The following is a 19527-nucleotide window of genomic DNA, read 5'->3' as shown; positions in this document are numbered from 1 at the left end:
TCATCATCCTGCGGGCCGCAAATGGCCCGCGGGCCGCGAGTTTGAGACCCCTGTGGTAAGCCCTTTAGCCAAGAGGAAGATGTTTCAAATTCCTCTCCAGTCATCCATTTTAAAGCATTCCTAGTGGTCTTTTAGTTATAATTATGCTCTGTTAAGGAAAAAAAAACGACAACAAACAAAAAAAAGTGTAATTTTGACATAGTTTGTGCTGCATGGGAGGAGTTCATCAGAAATTTGCCTCTGAGTTGTGGGCGGGACTGTTGGAGCAGAAGTAAGCCTCAGCCGGTATCCCATCATCTCTCTGTTTACACTCTCTCCCTCTAGCTTCCAGCCCCTTACAAGCTAACATAAGCAACAATATTGGAGTTATCAAGCAATACAGTTTTTAGCCAGATGACAGCTCAGATTAGGAAAATGAAACTAGAAATGTATTTATTTGTCAGCAAGTGGATGCATCAGTCTGGACCGGAGCAAGGAGACTTTGGCCCGCCCATTTCACTAACGGTATCACAAATCTGAGAGCTTTTTCAAATTATTTTTTTTAATCTGCTCTTTATTCATCCCTATTTGAATAAAGAAATACTCAGAAATTTAGTTTTAATCTTTATTTCTTTTATATGTACCCATGAGGAACATGTTAAAAATATCAAATACATAATTTTCTTTGAAGTGGGTGGTACTTCCCTCTGAAATTACGATTAAATAACATCTCTAATGAAAAATGTTTTCGGTGTTTTTAACATGTTGCATTTTTCTCATGAACAAGAACTATAAAAAAGATTATAAGAAAATTAAGCTTAAAATTGCATTTCTGAGGATTCCGTGTATGCCAGCGGGATAGTGTGCAAGTAAATGGATGATAGGAAGTGTGGGAAGGCTTACTCAGCAGCACCATCAGTTTTGCCCACAACTCAAGAATGTCTAAAGGACTCATGCAACTCTACAGAAAGAGTTTTTTTTTATTTGTCTGAAAATGGGATAAGTATAATTATGCCGATCACTAGGAAGAAAAAAAATAAATGAATAGAAAATTAAGAAAAATAGAATGGGTTTTAAAAAGTGGATAACTTAAAAATTGATTTTTTTTACATTTTAGATTCAAGTTATTCTCATAGAGTCAGAATTCAAGTTGAACCATTGTAATCCGCTGTTTACTTTTCTGTGGTATTCCAGGTATGAACTCCATCCTTGTGTACGTCGGTCACGAAGTGTTTGAGGACTACTTCCCCTTCCGCTGGCGCATGATTAACAGCCAATCCCACACCGAACACCTCATCCAGAACCTTTTTGCAACCTGCTGTTGGATTTTTATCTCCTACATTCTCTACAGAAAGAAGATTTTCTGGAAAATTTAATGAAGGACCACATAGATCAACAGCGCACAAAGAAAGCAGGGGACATTGTTTACGTCAAAACAGCTTGATATTAACTGAGAAAATTCAAAAATTGTGGCAAAAGTAGTGACACACCAGTTCAGCTCTTTTATTTGTAGTTAGTTTATGAATATCTTTCCCTTTCTTGTACAATTTGTTTTTGTCTTTTAAACACTGCATAATCATGAATGTCTTACTCTAAATACCAATCTCCTCTTGAAAAAATAGGTCACTTTTAAAGCATTATGGAAAGCCCTGCCAAAAACTGATTCAGGAAAAAACCATTTTGTTCATTTGTTTTCTAACTTCACGCTATAAATGAAGTCAAAAGATTACTACAGGAGTTCTATAACACTATTTATTCTTATAAAAGCAACATACATTATCCTGGGTTGTAGGGAAAGTATAGAATGTCAGATAAAGATTTAAACTTGTTTTGGAGTTTGTTTCACATCATGAAAAATGCTGAGGCAGTTTTTTTTTTTTCTGTTGAAATAGGTGAAAAATAATACACTGAACTACCTTTTCTTCCAGAAAATTAATAGCTAAAGAGCTATAAGGTTTTATATCCTGAATTTAAAGAACTCTTGTTTTTTTATCCACACTCAATGTGTATATTTGAGACAAGAACTTTTTTTAAACAAACCTTAAAAACATGATGATAAATGTGTATTTTATCCAAATGCTGTCTAAGATTTGTCTAGTACTGTTCAAGTTGATTCCAACATTTTTTAAAACTTTTAGAAATGTAATTTTTACATATTCTGACTTTGAAAATAATATTTAATAAAGGTTAATAAATCAATTCATCGAGTTATTTTAGCAGTTTCTTCTTTTTTTCCCTGCATCGGTGTGGTAAATATACAACCGTGGGAATTTTATTCTAGTAAGGAGGGAGGCGAGACTGGGCGAGAAGCCACCAGTGATGCTGCTCTTTTAAGGTCTCGCGATAGTTGGCGTCCAACTTCAAAGTCCCTAGTGAGAGTTTTCTCCTCCACTCTCGCGAGACTTCTCAACTTTCCCACGCCTGTCCTGGCGTGTGCCCTCTACCGGTTGCCCCTCCCTCCACTTCTCAACCCTTTGCCCCGTCCGTCACACCTCCTCCGTGGCCCGCTCCCATCTTCCCTGCCTGGAGTCTGCGTCTGCTGTTTTGCGGTTAAAGAGGAAATGCCTCATAAATAATTCCGTGGTTGTTAGACTTTTCTTTTTCCTTTCTTTACCCCTTCCCTCTTTACCCCCTCCCCCTTTATTGCATGTTCTCGTGTTTACGTGTGTAGAGGTGGGTGGCGGGGGTTGCTATTCGAAAGATGGCGCCCGTTGTTACGGGGTGAGTACAGACATTTAAAGCAAACAAGTAGAATTAGGCGAAGAAATAGTAGTTTCCTGTAACACGCTGATGTAGCAGAATGTGTGGAAGCTTTGAGTAAAGTGACTTCCGCGGTTTTGTTCAGTTTTTCTGTCTTTGTAAAGATGTTTACACGCGAGTTACTTTCACACTGTTTTAACATAAAAGAAGAAAAACAGTTCTTTTGCTTGGTTCTTTTTTATCTTAACAAGTTTTAATATTTTGACAAAATAAGCTAAAGAATAAAGTAATAGGTTCAAACTTAAAAAAAAGTGGTTGAATACTTTTATTTTTGTAACATTAGCTGAAACGCTACTTGCAAAAATGTTCAGTATGTTTTCAGCTTTGCACTGCCTGCTGAAAACAGATTTTAAAACTGTGTTTTTTACTTTGTTTTTAGCATGCTTCTTGTACTTCCTACAAATATAAAGAAAAGTAAACTTTTTTGTTAGAATCGCTGTAAATCAGTAGCAGACAAATATATATTTATACACATATACTTTTTATGTTTTTTATTATTGTTCAAAAGATACAGAACAATGATGTAGAACATTGAGAATGTCAGTGGATGGCATATATATTACAAAACAAACATTAACAAACAAACAAACAAACAGACCAAAAAAATATATATATAATTGGAAAAAGTTTGTAGGTGTGATGTAGGATGTACTACGGCAAGCCACAAGCTCCCTGCTCCAGTCCATTTGCAATCCACTTGTTTAAAACTAGATTGATATACGTCTTTGTCTGTGTCATGTGAAATGGGATCTGGCTAAAATCTGGATAGGTCTAATATTGCTAACTGCTTTTGTTGCACTGATAAAGTTAGGTTACCTGATCTTTAACGGCTACCTGATCTGTAACGGCTACCTGATCCATCCACGCATGCGTAAATATTATGCCACATTCTCATTGTGACCGACATTGCTACAGTTAAGAGATCTGATTTAGATTTTATTGCATTGTTTGTGTGTTTTTGTATAAATTTGTTGTTCCTACCTTGTAACCTGGTATTTAATTATTTAAAAAAAAAAACATGACTGTTCAAGGCATTTAAATAGCAGATAACTCCGCGATCACACAAATCTTGGATTCGTCAACAATGGAGCTTGCCTCGTCTGGACTACAGCTTAGAAACATTAAAGAAAATTAACATACCATAAACGTTTTCATGATTGTAAACATTTTAAGAGGTTATTAAATTACAAAGAGGAAGTGACATGATGTTCGTAGATGAGTGAACAGATCGGGTAGCCATTACAGATCAGGTAGTAACATGGCTGTAAGATACGAAAAAGAGTGTAAGCAAAGTGATGATGGGAAATGAGGCTAGGCTTACTGCTCTGACCACAGTTCGGAGGGGAATTTCTAATTAACTCCTGCTGCTCTGCAGAAACTATGTAATTGAAAATGACATGTTTTTGGGTTTTGCCAAAAAATTCCATAATCATAATTTTTTTTGCTTTGGCAGGAAATTTGATGAGCGAAATCCATCTCAGCATCTAACAAGGTACAGAAGAAACTCACCTTGAAGTATTCAGTTTGAAAAGCTCAAAAGTTTCAGACAAGTTTCTCTCCTGTTCCAGGGAAGCCATGAGGAACTACTTGAAGGAAAAAGAAGATCAAACCGTGCTCATACTTCATGCAAAAGTTGCACAAAAATCATACGGAAACGAAAAAAGGTTTTGTGGAACACAAATTAGTCGTATATCCCACATTTTTACTAAGAGTAGTATTTTCTTTAATGTATTTATTTGTGTCAAACAGGTTTTTCTGTCCTCCACCCTGTGTGTATCTGATGGGTGCTGGCTGGAAGAAAAAGTTAGAAAAAATGGAAAATGAGGGCTGCACGGAGCAGGAAGCACAACCATTTGCATTTATTGGGATTGGCAACAGCGTTCAAGACATGCAACAACTTCATCTCGAGGGAAAGGTAAATAATCATTTACAATATGAGTATTTTTTTGTAAGTAAATGAATGAAAAGCTTAAGACAGCTTTTTTTGGTTCCTGTTGCAGCACTTCTGCATGGCTAAGACTCTGTACATCAGTGACTCAGACAAAAGGAAGCACTTCATGCTGTCGGTTAAGATGTTGTACGGAAACAGTTCAAACATCGGCCTTTTCCTCAGCAAACGCATCAAAGTCATCTCCAAGCCCTCCAAGAAGAAACAGTCTTTAAAAAACACAGACTGTGAGGATGAGTCATTGCACACATAACAAAACACAAAAAGAAGAATAATGATGTTTTCTTCTTTCTTGTTTTTCAAAGCCTTACTTTTTCTCCCCGTCTTTCTCAGTGTGTATAGCATCTGGAACCAAGGTGGCCTTGTTCAACCGCCTACGCTCACAGACTGTAAGCACCAGGTATCTTCATGTGGAAGGGGGGAACTTCTGTGCCAGCTCCCAGCAGTGGGGGGCCTTCTACATTCACCTCTGTGAGTCACACCTAGTTTTTCATGTGTTTTACTCTTTCATTGGAATGACATGTTAAACAGCTCAGCGTTGTGTTTAGTGGAGGACGATGAGTCAGAAGGAGAGGAGTTTGCTGTGAGGGACGGATACATTCACTACGGAAAGACGGTGAAGTTGGTGTGTTCAATAACTGGCATGGCCCTCCCACGACTGGTATGTAAAATGTACTTCATGTACTTAAACTCAATAACACATATTATGATGTGATTTAAGCAGGCAATGTTTTTTCTCTATCGTTGTAATCTTAATTGAGATTAAAAAAATAAACATACACCGTGTCCAATTTCGTACAGAAATTGAGGGTTCACATACTTGTGTCTCTTGCAGCTGTATTTTAAAAACTCACCTTTTAACTATGATTATGCCATTTTTTAGCCAAATCCTAAAAACTTTCTCTGACATAGTTTCTGCAGAGTGGCAGGAGCTTGTGAGTTATGGGCGGGACTGTTGGGGCCGATCAACCCCACCCCCTTTACTCTGAGTTTCTTCTTCTGCTCCCAATACACATCCTTTTGAATACAGAAATATTTTTTAGTGCCATTTTGTTGCTAAATTTTCTCAATATATGTCCTCCATCATCAGTAAAATAACGCAAGAACATGTTAAAAACACGATTTTTATGGGAAAAGGTCTTTGATGTCAATAATGTATGTTTTTGGCTTTTCTTAGATTATTCGTAAAGTGGACAAGCAAGCAGCTTTGTTGAATGCAGATGACCCAGTGTCCCAGCTTCACAAGTGTGCCTTCTACCTAAAAGATACAGACAGAATGTATCTGTGTCTTTCACAGGAGCGGATCATCCAATTCCAGGTGCAATAAACATTTCCATTTTTAGATACAAATTTTCCTCTGGTCACTGAAACCTCTTTAATCTCTTAATTATTATTATAATTGTTAAGAGTTTGCTGCACCGAGAGTTAGAAAAGTCACTAATAAAAGCAAAATGAAAGAATACAATAGTAAATGTAAACTGTTTAAAATTTTAATTTATCCTACAGTTAAAACTGTGAATATTTCCCATTTTTATTTGTGTAAAAATGTTGGTTTTATTTGGAAGTTGCAGGATTTTTTTATTTTTTTTATTATACCAAACCATTCTGAAGGATAACTGCTTTGTTCACTCTGAAGCTCCTTAATACTGTATAATAAAAATATGCACAGGTGTAATATATTGCTATTACTGTATAACAAGCTTCATAACAGAGGAAGCAGCTGCTGAGAGCTTCTTTCCACGAGAGCAAATGCTCAACAGACCAGCTTCCACTTTTTTATGCAGTTCCCATTTCAGAAAAATAAAAAGAAGAAACGTTCTTCTGGTCGTATAACTTACATAAAAGTCTGGCATAACTAGATAAGCTGTTATGGAGTAACTGTTGTCAAATGAGGGGCAAAAATGAGTTAAGTCACTGAAAACATCCAACTCTCTCTAGGAAAAATTATTTACAGGTTTGACGAAACTGACTTACAGAAATGTGAGAGGAAAATGGTGAAAGATGTACATTTAAGGGCAGTCCAAGACATTTTTTGTTTTCATAATAAAACGAAACACACCAGGGTATGGGATCAAATTAGGATCAGCCTAAAGTAAATAAAAAAACACATATGAAAAATAGATATTGTAAATCTGGAAAAAAAATTGTTTTACACCCAAAAATAGACATTGTAAACCTGAAAGCAATATTGAAAATTTGGTAGTAAAATAGTAAGTTTCAATTCTGAGTAATACAAATGTAAACCTAAACTTGGAGCCAAATAAAAATGCTTATTTGTAGCAGTTGCTGTTGTTTTTTTTGTTTTTTGTTTCTTTCGCTTTTTGCTTTCAGTTCTCAATTTAGAGTATCATTTCTGACTTTTGCAGATGCAGACAATTTTTGTTTCAATGTTTTCTACAAGTTTCTAACGTGTACTTTCAATTGTAAAACTTTTCCTTCAAATGTACAATCTGGTTTTTAATTCATTTCAAACTGATCCTGATTTGACTCCATAAAATCAGCCCAAACTTTAAGTACAAAATAACAAAATTGCCATTTAAGCTCACTGTCCTCTCTATTCCCTTTTTGTTCATAAACTAAACTAGCAGTTTTGGTTGAGAAGCACAAACATATTACAAGAGTTTCTTATTTAGTGGTTAAAAAATTCAAAATTACAAATAAACTACAATAACTAAAAGTACATGTGATATAATCTAGTGATACAGTATCTGTGGAGGACTAAAGTGTAAAGGGTGTTTATAGTAGCGTTAGCATGTTAGCATACCATAATTTCCAAGGAACCAGGAAGCATTTCCCAGGGTTCAATGGGTCAAGCAAGCATAGAAGACAAAAAATATGAGCAGAGAAAATACAAACTGTGATAACCCTTAAGGATGGCAATTTTGTACCTTTTTATTTTTAAATTCACAAACAATAAAAAAACAGCTTACTTCTTCAAATCAAATTAAACTTTATTTAAAAGGGAATTTTCATACTACAGTATTGCAAAGTGCTTTACAGAGTAAAAATGATTAAAAAATGAATGTTGTGGATCTTTTGACCTTTTTTCAGGCGGCACCATGTTCCAAAGAAGCTAACAAGGAGATGGTGAGCGACGGGGCCTCCTGGACCATCATCAGCACCGACAAGGCGGAATACACCTTCTGCGAGGGCATGGGTCCGGTACCAACGCCAGTCACACCTGTTCCTGTGGTGGAAAGCTTGCAGGTAGGCTTACAGGTTTTTATGTCCTCTACGTTAAAATGTTTTAAAAATTACAATGAAAATCTGTTATTTCTGTGAAGTTAAACGGTGGAGGAGATGTGGCCATGTTGGAGCTGACGGGACACAACTTCACCCCGACTCTGAGAGTGTGGTTTGGAGACGTAGAGGCCGACACCATGTACAGGTGCAAGACTCAGCTGGAGTTTATGCTTCAGTTTGTTTGGTTCGACTATAAACAGTCTTTCTCATCCCTTCAGGTGTGGAGAAAGCATCTTGTGCGTGGTGCCAGACATCTCGTCTTTCAGGGAGGGCTGGCGCTGGGTGCGACAGCCGGTTCAGGTCCCGGTCACGCTGGTCCGCAACGACGGAATCATCTATTCCACAGCCTTGACCTTCACCTACACGCCTGAGCCAGGGCCCCAGCCCCACTGCAGCGCAGCGGGGGCTATTCTACGCTCACACAGCACCTCTTCATCATCGCCTTCATCTCTGCTGCGCTGGCCTCAGGGAGGCTCACGGGCCCTGAAGCAGTAAAGACGGAAATCCCAGCACCAGAAACTGTAAGCATTTACTCCAAAGGGGGCGATGGATCTGTGAGGAACTGCACAGAAGCTGCTTTAAGAGCTCTTTTTTTCAGAGCAACTCCAACAGGACCAGCGCTGAAGAGACGTGTGAAAGCTGGCGGTGTGTTGTAGCACCCTCTGGTGGGGGGTAATGTACATTTTATATGTTTAATTAAAGGGAGTTTTTTATTTTAAACTAAACAAAGCAAGTGATAAATCTGCAGTTTAACTGTTACAACAGAAAATCTTTAGATTTTGAAAGTCTTATTTTACTGAATTTTGGTTTATCGCTACAGCAAAGTAGCTTTCTCCTGAAACTTTCATTCACTTTTGTGGGCAATAAGTGATCTAAGTAAAATACATTGTTTATACAAGGAGTATTTCTTTTTCTTCATATTTCAGTTAAAGGATTTTGCTCAAATGTAGCCAGATATGATCTCACTAAATAGTTTTTACTCATTCAGAACCACAATTAGACCACAATTTGTTTGTTTTTTTAGATTCTGTTTAATCTGTGGTCTTTAGGTACATTTCCTGTGTGGCAATAAAAACTAACCAGAATTTAAAGGGGAATTTCATGAAATGAGCACATTTGTTTTTGTACGGTTATTGATTTTGATTTTTGGGACCATCTATCCACCTGTAGGTTTGACTAAGAAGAGGATTAGGATCACCATAAAAGAAGAAAAATAAACAAACAGTTAAGGATTAAGTCGTAACATTATGGGAAAAAAACAAAAATCTAATGACAATATGGTCGTAAAATATGGGAAAATTTTCAATTTATAAGGTTAAAGTTGTAAAAATATGTTACAAGAAAAAGTTGAAAAAATATAAGGGAAAAAGTCAACATTTTACAAGAACAAAGGTGTACAGTTAAGTAAAAAAATGCAATTCATGGAAATTAATTGTAAAGTTGTTCATTTACTAAAAAGAGGTTAGTGTTTTTCTAAAAGAAAACGTTACATTTAGCTTTTAAAAGGTTTCAACAAAGACAATCATACATTACCTTTTTAATTTGTGTTAGAGACAATTCAGAGAAATGGGATGGACATTAAACTGCTCAAGAGTCTTCATGAATCTGCTCTTATTTTGTTTGTAAATGTCCTGCTTTATTTTTATGAAATGACAACTTTATTTAAAAAAAAAAGTTTGACTTTTCTAAAGTAAAATTAAGACAATTTAAATCAGATTTGGAAATGTATTCTTGTAAAATCTTGACATTTCTCTAAAACCTTTTTCTCATAATATATATTGACTTTTTTTGTTTTAAAACTTTTTTCTGATAATTTTGCCACTTTACTAATATGACATGTTGACTTTTTTACTTATACTTTTACTACTCTTTTGTTTTGTATTTTTTTTACTTTAAGTTCATAAAATTTTGAGTTATTTCTCATAATTTTACGACTATCTCATAAAATGTTTCTTTTTTTTTACATTTTAAAACTTTCTTCTCATTATTTTTGACTCTTTCTTGTAAATTTGCAACTTTTCTTTCATAAAATGTTGACTTTTTTCTCCTCATAACTTTTTCTTGTGATGTATTTGCTTTATTCTCATAAAGTTTTGATTTGATTTATTTCTCATGAATTTACAACTTTATTTTCCCAAATTTTTTTCCATAAGTTTAAACTTTTTCTCATAATTTTGGGAATTTCCTTTCATATTTTTTTGAACTTTTTTATTTTATTTTATGATTTCTTATCATTTTACCTTTTTTTTCTCAATTTCCATAATTTTCTTTTTTACTGTGGTTCTATTATTCCATTGTCATGTATCTGTTCCACATTTTTTTTCATTTAAACTGAAACTTAAAGGGTTTACGTTTTTTATTTTAAGCAATATTTGTTTTTACTTTATATCATCTCCTCCCCTAGTATTATTCCTTTAAGCAATGTTTTAGAATTCTTTCTGCAGACGTTATTTTCATGTCTAAAGGTTGTTTTTATGGACCAGCTGTGACAGGATGCAAATGAGTGAATCCACAAGATGGAACAAACTTGGAGAAGTACACAAACTTTGTTTTCTGTCTGCCTAAACAAGCTGTTTACCACTGCTGTAAGTTTAGTTGTCATTTTCCTGTTGTTGTGCAGTTGGGCTGACATTTGCAGTTATGCAAATGTGTTTTTTTCATAATAGATCAAGTTACATTTAACTTTGATGCTGGTTCTTTTCAACATTTTAACGTCCAAAATCATAAACTGTATTTCAACATTTACCATGCTTAATACTTTTGTTATATATTATATAAATATTCCTATTACCTGAGCCAAATACTCACAAAAAGCAGTATTACACTGTCCCTTGTGGTCAGCCTGTGAAACTGCAGCCTTATTTCATTTATTTTTTTTTACTTCCCACATTCTCAAGTGTGCCAAGCTTTGATGTTGCGCTCATCAGTGTATTCCTGCCAGGTATGATGGGAGTTTGAGCTGGCCTGAGGTCAGCTGTGAGCAGAAACGAGCCCATCGTGCCATCACACTGGCAGCTTAACAGCTCTCATGTTTATGGGTTAAGTGCCCTTCCTCCTCGTGTGTGGTTGTGTTTGTTGGTGCTCTCTCCACAAATAGCATCCGCAAAGAAAGATCATGTTTCCTGTGAGGTTTTGTGGAAACATTTTCCAAGGTTTTTAGTCAGAGAAAAATATGTTTTTTCTAAAAATGGATGCACATTTTGGGAGCGGTTCACACTAAATTGCATTAAAACAAACCTCTGACCTTCCTAGAAAACAGTTTCTCTTTTATTAAGTGTGCAGTTTGGGGAAACTGGGTAGCAGCAAAACTGCAACAGAAATGTATCAAAAAACTTAGACTTGATTATTTACTGAAAGAAACAAAACGCTCTAACAACACAAAGTCTTTGTGGTTCTTATCAGTTCCTGGAGTCCAGATTTTTCCTCTAACTACAAACAATAACCTTGAATTTTATGAGGAGGACAAAATATTTTGACTAGAATGTGAACTTTTGACCTAGTTGCTTTAAAAGTTACATTAAATTGTACAATTAGGTGGATAAACATGAACATCTCTACTTTCATAAGTCAAATCATTTTGAAATAGTTAAAATGTAACATTTGTTATTATGGATTAAAATGGATTTGCTTCCTGAGTGGGTGAACATGTTCCACAGGATCAAATCTATTTTTAACGTGCAGCTTGATGGCAACAGTGAAACCCGACGCCAGTGTTTAAAGTGTGTATATATGTAATTGTATGATCTGCCTTCTCCATTAACTGTTGTTTGAGCTAAACCAGAGTACACTCAGTGAATCTTTACGTTTGTGCAGAGGCTTAGTGTGCATGTAGACACGGGCCTCCAGAAGGAGGTCAACAAACCCGGATGTGAGGTTAGCCTTATTTTACATAACTTGGAAAAACTGCGGACGAGATGACGTTAGACAAATTATTTGTAGCTTATTGGCTTTAAACTAAAAATAGCACTAAATATTTAGGCAAAGAATTGACTTATTTTTATTTATTTTTAACCAGAAGTAAGTAATTTACTATAGGTGACTTTACACTCATACTGTCCAATTCTCTTTATACAGTCAAAACCCCAATCTAACATTACTACTACAGACTTATATGATTTCACTGGACAATGAAACCCGTCTGCAGCGATTGGTCTGAGTCACGTTTTTAGAGGAACTACTGTCACCAATCATGAGTGAGCTTGTTCAAAGTCCACACCCCTTCCACTGAGAGCGAGCTCGGGAGAAGCTGTCAATCAAACATTGGAGGTGGGGCCATCCGGCACCACATGCGTTTAGTGAGGATTCTGATTGGTCAGTTTATACCTTGAATAACTTGCGATAAAGAAAAAATATATTTAAAAAATTAGAAGAAGATGTGAAGAAGAAGGGTTCAAAGCAAGTAATAAGTAATTCCTCATAATTTTACAACTATCTCATATTTTTTAAACAATTTTAAGACTCTCTTCTTATTATCTTACACTCTTTTTCTTGTAAATTTGCAACTTTTCTCTCATAAAATGTTGACTTTTTTCTCATAACTTTTTCTTGTAATGTTTTTCCTTTATTCTCATAACATTTTGATTTATTTTTCATAAATATACTACTTTATTCTCCCAATTTTTTGACTTTGCTCTCACAAATTTATACTTTTTCTCATAATATTGCAAATGTCCTCTCATATTTTTTAAAACCTTGTATCTTAAAATTTAAGACTTTTATCATAATTTTCCAACTTTTTTCAAAATTTTAATAATTTTCTTTTATGGTGGTGGTCTCTTACTCCATTGTCCTGTATCTGTACTACAACTTTTTTTTATTTAAGCTAAAAAATAAAGAGTTTATGATTCTCTTTTATTCTAAGCAGTATAGTTATTATTTATATATGTATTTATTTTATTTTTTTGCCTTATAGCATCTCCTATCCTAGTCTTATTCCTTTAATCAATGTTTTATAATTCTTTCTGCAGATATTATTTTCATGTCTAAAGGTTGTCTTTATGGGCCAGCTTTGACGGGATGAAAATGAGTGAATCCAAAAGACGGAACAAGCTTGGACAAGTACACAAACTTTGTTTTCTGTCTGCCTAAACTAGCTGTTTACCACTGCTGTAAGTTTAGTTGTCATTTCCCTGTTGTACAGTTGGGCTGACATTCACAATTAGGCAAATGTGTTTTTTTCATAATAGATCATGTGACATTTTTTTCAATATGTTTATTGCCTTTTCAGCAGATTCAAACTAACATAAACATAGCTCAGCACAACACTGATCCACCATTAAAATATTTTTTTTACAAAAGTATATTTCTAAATATGTGTTGCATATGCATTTCAGAAATATAATTTTAAGCTCAATTTTCTTAATATATGTCCTCCATGATCAGAAAAATGCCACAAGATAATCCTAAAAACACATTTTCATTGGAGTGGGTTTTTCAAAATAGGGCATGTTTGATTTTTATGAAGGAGGCGGGGCAGTCGTTCTACTTCCGCTTACGTAGGTGATGGGAAATGAGGGATAAAAATAGAATGTGGGGACAAACAAGTTGTCATTAGAACATTTTTCCTTCAGCTTTTCCTATGAACGTTGTTTTCTTATGATAGACCAATATCAGGATTGTTTTTATTTATTTATTTATTTTCTTAAAATAATACTTTTCACTATAAAAATATTTAATATATATGCATTTTCTTTTGTAATATATATTTTTTTAAACTCCACTTTTTTTTTTTTTTGTCTTCATTAAACCTGTTACGTGTTTGAAGGTTTTTTCTAGCAGACCTCAGTATCACGTCTCGTCCGTCTCTTCACCCATAATAGCAACACGGATCCGCTTTCTCGGACTGAACCTTCTGCGTCTGAAAACACAGCTCAGTCCTGCAAACGCGACCTCTCCGCTTATTTTTGAGGAGTTTAAAATATATATTTTTAATGAGATATAGACCTATATTTTTGTATCTAACTGTATAAAATGCTTCCTCTATCTTTTTTGCTGGTCATTTTCCCCGTTGCCTTCTGGGTGGCCGCGCATAGCGCCGCAGAACTTCACAGCTTGTCCTCTCCCGGAGGCAGCGCCGGGTTCGAACCCCCAGGTAAGCACTTCTCTATCACAAATACTTTTTCATTTTGGGAACGCTATGTTGCATTATCAACTTTTTATTTATCTATTTTTCTAAATTTATAATTATTATTTACAAAATTTTACTGTATTATTTTCATTTACATGCTGTATGTATTCTGATAATTCAAAAGTAGACTAATAAAAAAAGTAATAAAATGACAAAAATACATATTTATAAACCTTTTTATTTTCTCGAAATCTTGATTTAACGTAAATAAATAATTGAAATAAAAGAGAATAATTTTCCCGTCCTAAAAATTGCAATTTTTATTGACACTTTGCTACATATTATAACATTTTTATTACTCCTAATGGAAAACAACAATAGAATTTACTCTATAATGCCTTAGTTTTATGTGAAATTAAAACTTCTTGGATAAATCAGACCTATTTGTTGCTGTATCACCTGCAGTTCAACAGGAGGGCCCACTCACACAACAACAGTCCAGTTTTCATCACTTTGGAATTAGAACTGATTCGTTTTCAAGCAATAAATAAAATAAAATAAATACAAAAGAAGTCAGTCAACCAATCAGATGCAGTTGGACAGATGGACCATCCGTATCAGACCTCCATCCGTCTATCATCCATCCATTCATCCAAAAAAAGTAAAATAACACACATTTCAATTTATATGTACATGTAATGTGGAGTATAATTACTCTGAATTGATATATTTGTACTAATACATACAATATATGATGCATTGAATCTATTAAGTGCGAAGTTCATCAAAAATACTTTATTTGAAAAGGACCATAAAGAATTTTAAAGGACAAGTTGACTGATATACTTGTATCATAAATCATTGAGACCTTAGTTAGAACAATTGTTTGCACTGAAATCTAGTAATTTATATTTATAAGTGGGTTAATGGTCATGATGTAAGTAAACAAAGTTCTGTCCTGGCAACATGAAGCAGGCTGCTGCACAAATAGATGCAAACACTTTTGTTCTGAGGGCCATCTGCACAACATCGAAATTCACATGAAATCCAGCTGAGAGCTTCCTGCCTCTGAAAACTGCAAATGTCATGATCAAACAAGGTAGAACTGACTGCAGGAAGGAAACCTAAAGAAAATGTGTGTTTTTATTTACAAAAACTAGAAAGTAATACAATGACGAAGATAAACATTTGTACGCTTTTAAAAAAAATATATATATATTTATTTCAACTTGATTTAACGAAAAACATAACAAATATACTTCCTACAAAGTCCAACTTTTATTAACATTTTACCACATATTCTAACATTTTAATTTCTCCTGCTCACTTGTTGTGTTTGCTTACAGGAGCCGAAAATACGAAATAATTGCTAAATCGTTTTATTTGTTCTCTGATTTTTGCCACATTCCAACACTGTTAGTCGTAGTACAATACCTGTAACTCCCACCGTTGTCTGTAACACGTTAAAAGCTGACTGAAACTGCTAAAACTTACATCATTGTGACTTTTCTAACTTTCAACCTTATCAATAACACACAAAAAGAAAACACAGTCCAACATCGTTGTATCTACACTAACGCATCGTTTAAGATGCGTTAGTGTAGATACAACTCCTTTAACTGCCAACCTTGTTCGTAACACATAAAAAATAAACTGATACCCTTAAAACAAACATTACTGTGACTCTTCTAACTCCTAGCCTTATTAGTAACACACACAAAAAACACAACCAGCACATGTTAGCCATGTTAGCATATTCACAATAACACCCAGCCTAGTTTGCATCTCGTAAAATAAACAGATTGACATTATGACAGAGCACCGTGTACCCATCAAAATCCCTTCAACAACACTGAATAGAACCAGAACCAATCCATATATAAAGTGTGTGGATTACAAAGACGCACTGTGGTTTAAAAAAAAAAATAAATAAAGGCTTTTAGTTGCACCTAATAGTGCTGAAAATACAGTCATTGCTTATAGCGGGCATTCAGAGCATTACAGCTGGAAATGAGAGAGTTGGTTTAACTGGCAGACCTTTGACCCTTGCTCCCTTGAGAAGTCCAACTCTTTAGTCACCGATTCAAAAATGGGCTCTGACTCAGTAGACGAAGAGACCCTGTGCGTCATCATCTCATGTGTACCCTCTGTGTGCTGAAGCACAGAGTACACTGTCTGATATTTAGCCTAACTGTGGTTAATTGAGACATTATGGCTCCTATGAGACCCCCACCGGAGCCATCGAGTAAATACTGAACATTCTTTCCTATAGTCTTATAACAGTGTTCTTATAGTGCTGTGGGTCTCACATGTATTTTTTTAAGCTGTTGTCTGTTTATAACAAAACAATAGGATTTATATAAAATTATATACAAAATTATTACTATGATTGAACATTGAGGTGCGGCAGAAAAATCAATACCAATAGTATTACTAACATGTTACAAATTATATTTTTAATTTAAAATATGAAAAATAGAAAATCATACAGGTGTGCTACCTTGCCTTTTTTCCCTCCAAGTATGATCGCTTAATATCAGCTAATTGTTTGTATTTAATGTATTTTTTCTTATAATAAACACAATATTTAAACCAGGGTTCTGCAACTTTTAAGAGTAAAAAATCCATTTGAGCTTGTTTTTTTACTGATCAAAACTTAGTAGTAGCTGCAAAGTCTTGTTTTGATACTGCTGTGCGTTCATTACATGAATTTTTTAATAATACATTTGAAATATGCTTCTTTGTGGCATAAATAAAAACAGAAATATAAAACGAAGTTAGCATTTTCTCAACATGTGAGATTATTTTTTACATTTGAAAGAAGCTTGTATGATTACCTTTCAAAATAAAAGACGCCTTGTACCAGACCGGATCATCACAGTGGACAGCGTAAGATAATATGTGCTATAAACCATAAAGGATCAGACTTTTTTACCAAAGTGTTGCTTAGTATTTGAAATTGGTGTATTCTGGAGGAAGCAAGATCTCTTCAAGTCAGCAAGGATGGAAAAACCTATACATAGTTTATCTTTGAAGTTCACCACAGCCATACATTTATAAACTTACCTAATCTAAAATAATTAAATGCTAATTTAGGGACCCTTACTTGAAAGAAACACTATTATTTCATTTCTCTTGGAGAGGTAAAAGAGCTACAAGTGGCTCCGGAGCTGCAGGTTGCAGACCCCTGATTTAAACATTTTGTCAGTGGATTTGTAGGAGGAAAAAACACATTTTTTGTCAGAAGAGATAAAAAAAAAAAAAATATTCAGCAAAAAATGAAATGCAGTCATGGATGATCTATGAGGGTTTTATTCATGTAATCTCACTGTCGGAAATATTAGTTCGATCCAAATGGTTATGATTAAGATCAAATAAATTCAATATTAAATGGTTTAAATGTGTGATGTATGTTGAAACAGTCACTTGTATAACCTCCCATTATTCCATATCCATGCAGACCCATGCATGGCAGTGAGTCCACCATGTTTGAGCGAGTCTGACCGTTATAGCCTGGAGGCCCTGCGAAGCATCCACCAGATGATGGACGATGACCAAGATGGCGGGATTGAGGTGGAGGAAAGCGTGGAGGTACAAACTCAGCAATTCTCTTCATATTTAAGCCATTTTCTAAATAAAACTCAGTGTGGGTCTCTTGTAAAGATGCAGATCAAAGCAGTGGAGGAACAGGTGGTGGAGTCAAATGCTTCTTCAAGGATAGTAACGGTGTAACTTCACTTTTGGCTCCATGACAAAGCTGGTTTGCACTAATAGACAAGTGCAGCTTTGGTGACCTTTGTAATCTTATTTTGAAAATACATCCACACTTCAGTGTGTCTTACTTTTTGGCACTTGAAGCTGTTCAAGAGAACTGAAGACGTTTTATGAGCAAAACTGAAAAAGCAAAACATTTTTTCACAAGCAAAACATAATAAAATGTGCAATATGCATTTGAATTCCACTTCTACCAAATCAAAATATTAGAAAAAAAATGCTTAAATACAAAATAAGAGAAAAATTAAAACTTGAGTCTTCGCCCACTACAAAAATCTTTTCATGCATGTGTGCAACAACTGAAGATTAAAACATTGTTTCATCCGCTGCACCCTAGTGCGCTTAGTACTGTAACTATTTAAAATGTTGCTATTTTATAATCATTTTTTCCTTTCCTAGAGTCTGCAAGTCTGTTCTTGTGTGGGACATTCATAGTAAACCTGGAATTCCAGTAGACTCTTGTGTTACAAAACTGGGTTCACTGACACACTATCCAGAGTCTCAGGTTGCGGTTTCCATGGAGACATCAGTGGAAAGGTTCAGGCCCATAAAAGTCTGTAAATTCTGTCAGACATCATATGAGGCCGCTGTTTACGGCCAAAAATACATTTTAGGATATCAAACACGCACCCTGTCACTAATGTCTACCATTCATACTAAGGATGCTGATCATAATGACGTAAATGTAGAATATTTAAGACCCACTACAATGAAAATTATGGTTTTAATATGTTCTTGTTGCATTTTTTTCATGATGGAAGACATATTTAAAGAAAATTGGGCTTTAAATTGCACTTTTGAGTACTTCTTTATTCAAATTCTTGTGAATCAGGAGCAGATAAAAAAAGGCGGCTGGAAAAAGTTTGTAGCTGTGGCGAAGAAGCTACTGTGTCAAACCACAAGCTCCCTGCTCCTCTCTATTTCTCTATTCAAATCGGAGGTGAGAAAAAGCTAAAATTTGTGATGCAGCAAGTCTTCCTGCTCTGCCCCATTTTGATGGATCCACTTGTAGACGACTAGATCCATGTATGTCTTTATTTTCGTTTCTCGTCCGAGCTGCCATCTGGCTCAAAAATGTAGAGCTGGATAGCTCAGAGATTGCTCTAATAATGTTAGCTTTGAGTTGTAAGGGGGAGAGCATGTAAACAGATGGATGATGGGAAATAAGGGCAGGCTTACCCCACATCAACAGTTCTGGCCAATGAGTTATAAAATAAATAGCTCATTGGTTCTGCCCACAACTCAGAGGGGAATTTCTGAAGCAACATTCACTCCGGACGTGATTTGCGCGTCTGTGGCCTGTTTTTTGTCACGCCTCAAATTCACTACTCAATGCCTGCCCAAAAATGTCCTTGACGCCTTTATGCCCTGGCAACATGTGGGAGGAGCAATTGCCAACCTTTTTCTGGACTTCCTTTGTTGCCACACCATGGAAAACATGGATGATGTTGAGCGAGTATCTTGGATTTATATGTTTATAAAGCTGGGACACTCTCTGGCAGCCCCGCAGACCCAGCGGATTAAGAAAATAGATGAAAGTTCAAGATGAGAACCTTTTCATCGAGCAGCCATAGTTAATATTTTTCTAACCGCTGATCGTGTCACTAAAAAAAATTAAAAATCCCATGGCCATAGCTGAAGCTTGCTCGCATCTGTACATTGACTTATCATTGAAACTCGACGCCTCTGCTGCGTGAATTGCTTCCGGTGTGAATGCAGCATAAGGAACTACTGCCACTCTGCAGAAACTATGTCC

General features: G+C 35.3%; 3 protein-coding genes across 3 annotated transcripts in view; all 3 read left to right on the top strand.

Moving 5' to 3' along the window:
• hgsnat (heparan-alpha-glucosaminide N-acetyltransferase) overlaps positions 1-2190 on the top strand; it is a gene marked incomplete in the record, with an annotated part of 13503 nt that extends 11313 nt beyond the window's left edge. The window contains 1 exon segment of the mRNA XM_024289764.2: positions 1174-2190. Coding sequence (XP_024145532.1) covers positions 1174-1355 — 182 coding nt within the window.
• A 91-nt stretch (positions 2191-2281) lies between these two features.
• rbpja (recombination signal binding protein for immunoglobulin kappa J region a) lies at positions 2282-9027 on the top strand. The gene is made up of 11 exons (XM_024290299.2): positions 2282-2700; positions 4193-4231; positions 4308-4403; positions 4489-4654; positions 4740-4914; positions 5021-5158; positions 5236-5348; positions 5865-6005; positions 7739-7894; positions 7972-8075; positions 8149-9027. Exons 1-11 carry the CDS (start codon positions 2681-2683, stop codon positions 8423-8425), a joined length of 1425 nt encoding a protein of 474 aa, XP_024146067.1. The 5' UTR covers positions 2282-2680; the 3' UTR covers positions 8426-9027.
• Positions 9028-12635: 3608 nt separating this feature from the next.
• The window catches only part of stim2a (tromal interaction molecule 2a), an 18170-nt gene continuing 11278 nt past the window's right edge, over positions 12636-19527 (top strand). The window contains exons 1-2 of the mRNA XM_024290356.2: positions 12636-14021; positions 17458-17588. Coding sequence (XP_024146124.1) covers positions 13901-14021; positions 17458-17588 — 252 coding nt within the window. The 5' untranslated portion in view covers positions 12636-13900. The remainder of the gene's footprint in view (positions 14022-17457; positions 17589-19527) is intronic.

This window comes from Oryzias melastigma, linkage group LG1 (assembly GCF_002922805.2).
Source record: "Oryzias melastigma strain HK-1 linkage group LG1, ASM292280v2, whole genome shotgun sequence".
In the NCBI taxonomy this organism is placed as follows: Eukaryota; Metazoa; Chordata; class Actinopteri; order Beloniformes; family Adrianichthyidae; genus Oryzias; species Oryzias melastigma.
The sequence above is the reverse complement of the archived record's forward strand: the minus strand, read 5'-3'. Positions and strand labels throughout refer to the sequence as shown.

What these genes read in the sequence shown, in the direction of transcription:
- rbpja (XM_024290299.2), top strand. Translation starts at nt 2,681, where the DNA reads ATGGCGCCCGTTGTTACGGG. An exon ending in TCATACGGAAACGAAAAAAG is followed by an intron (nt 4,404 to 4,488) that starts GTTTTGTGGAAC and finishes TGTGTCAAACAG; the next exon opens with GTTTTTCTGTCCTCCACCCT. An exon ending in AGCGGATCATCCAATTCCAG is followed by an intron (nt 6,006 to 7,738) that starts GTGCAATAAACA and finishes ACCTTTTTTCAG; the next exon opens with GCGGCACCATGTTCCAAAGA.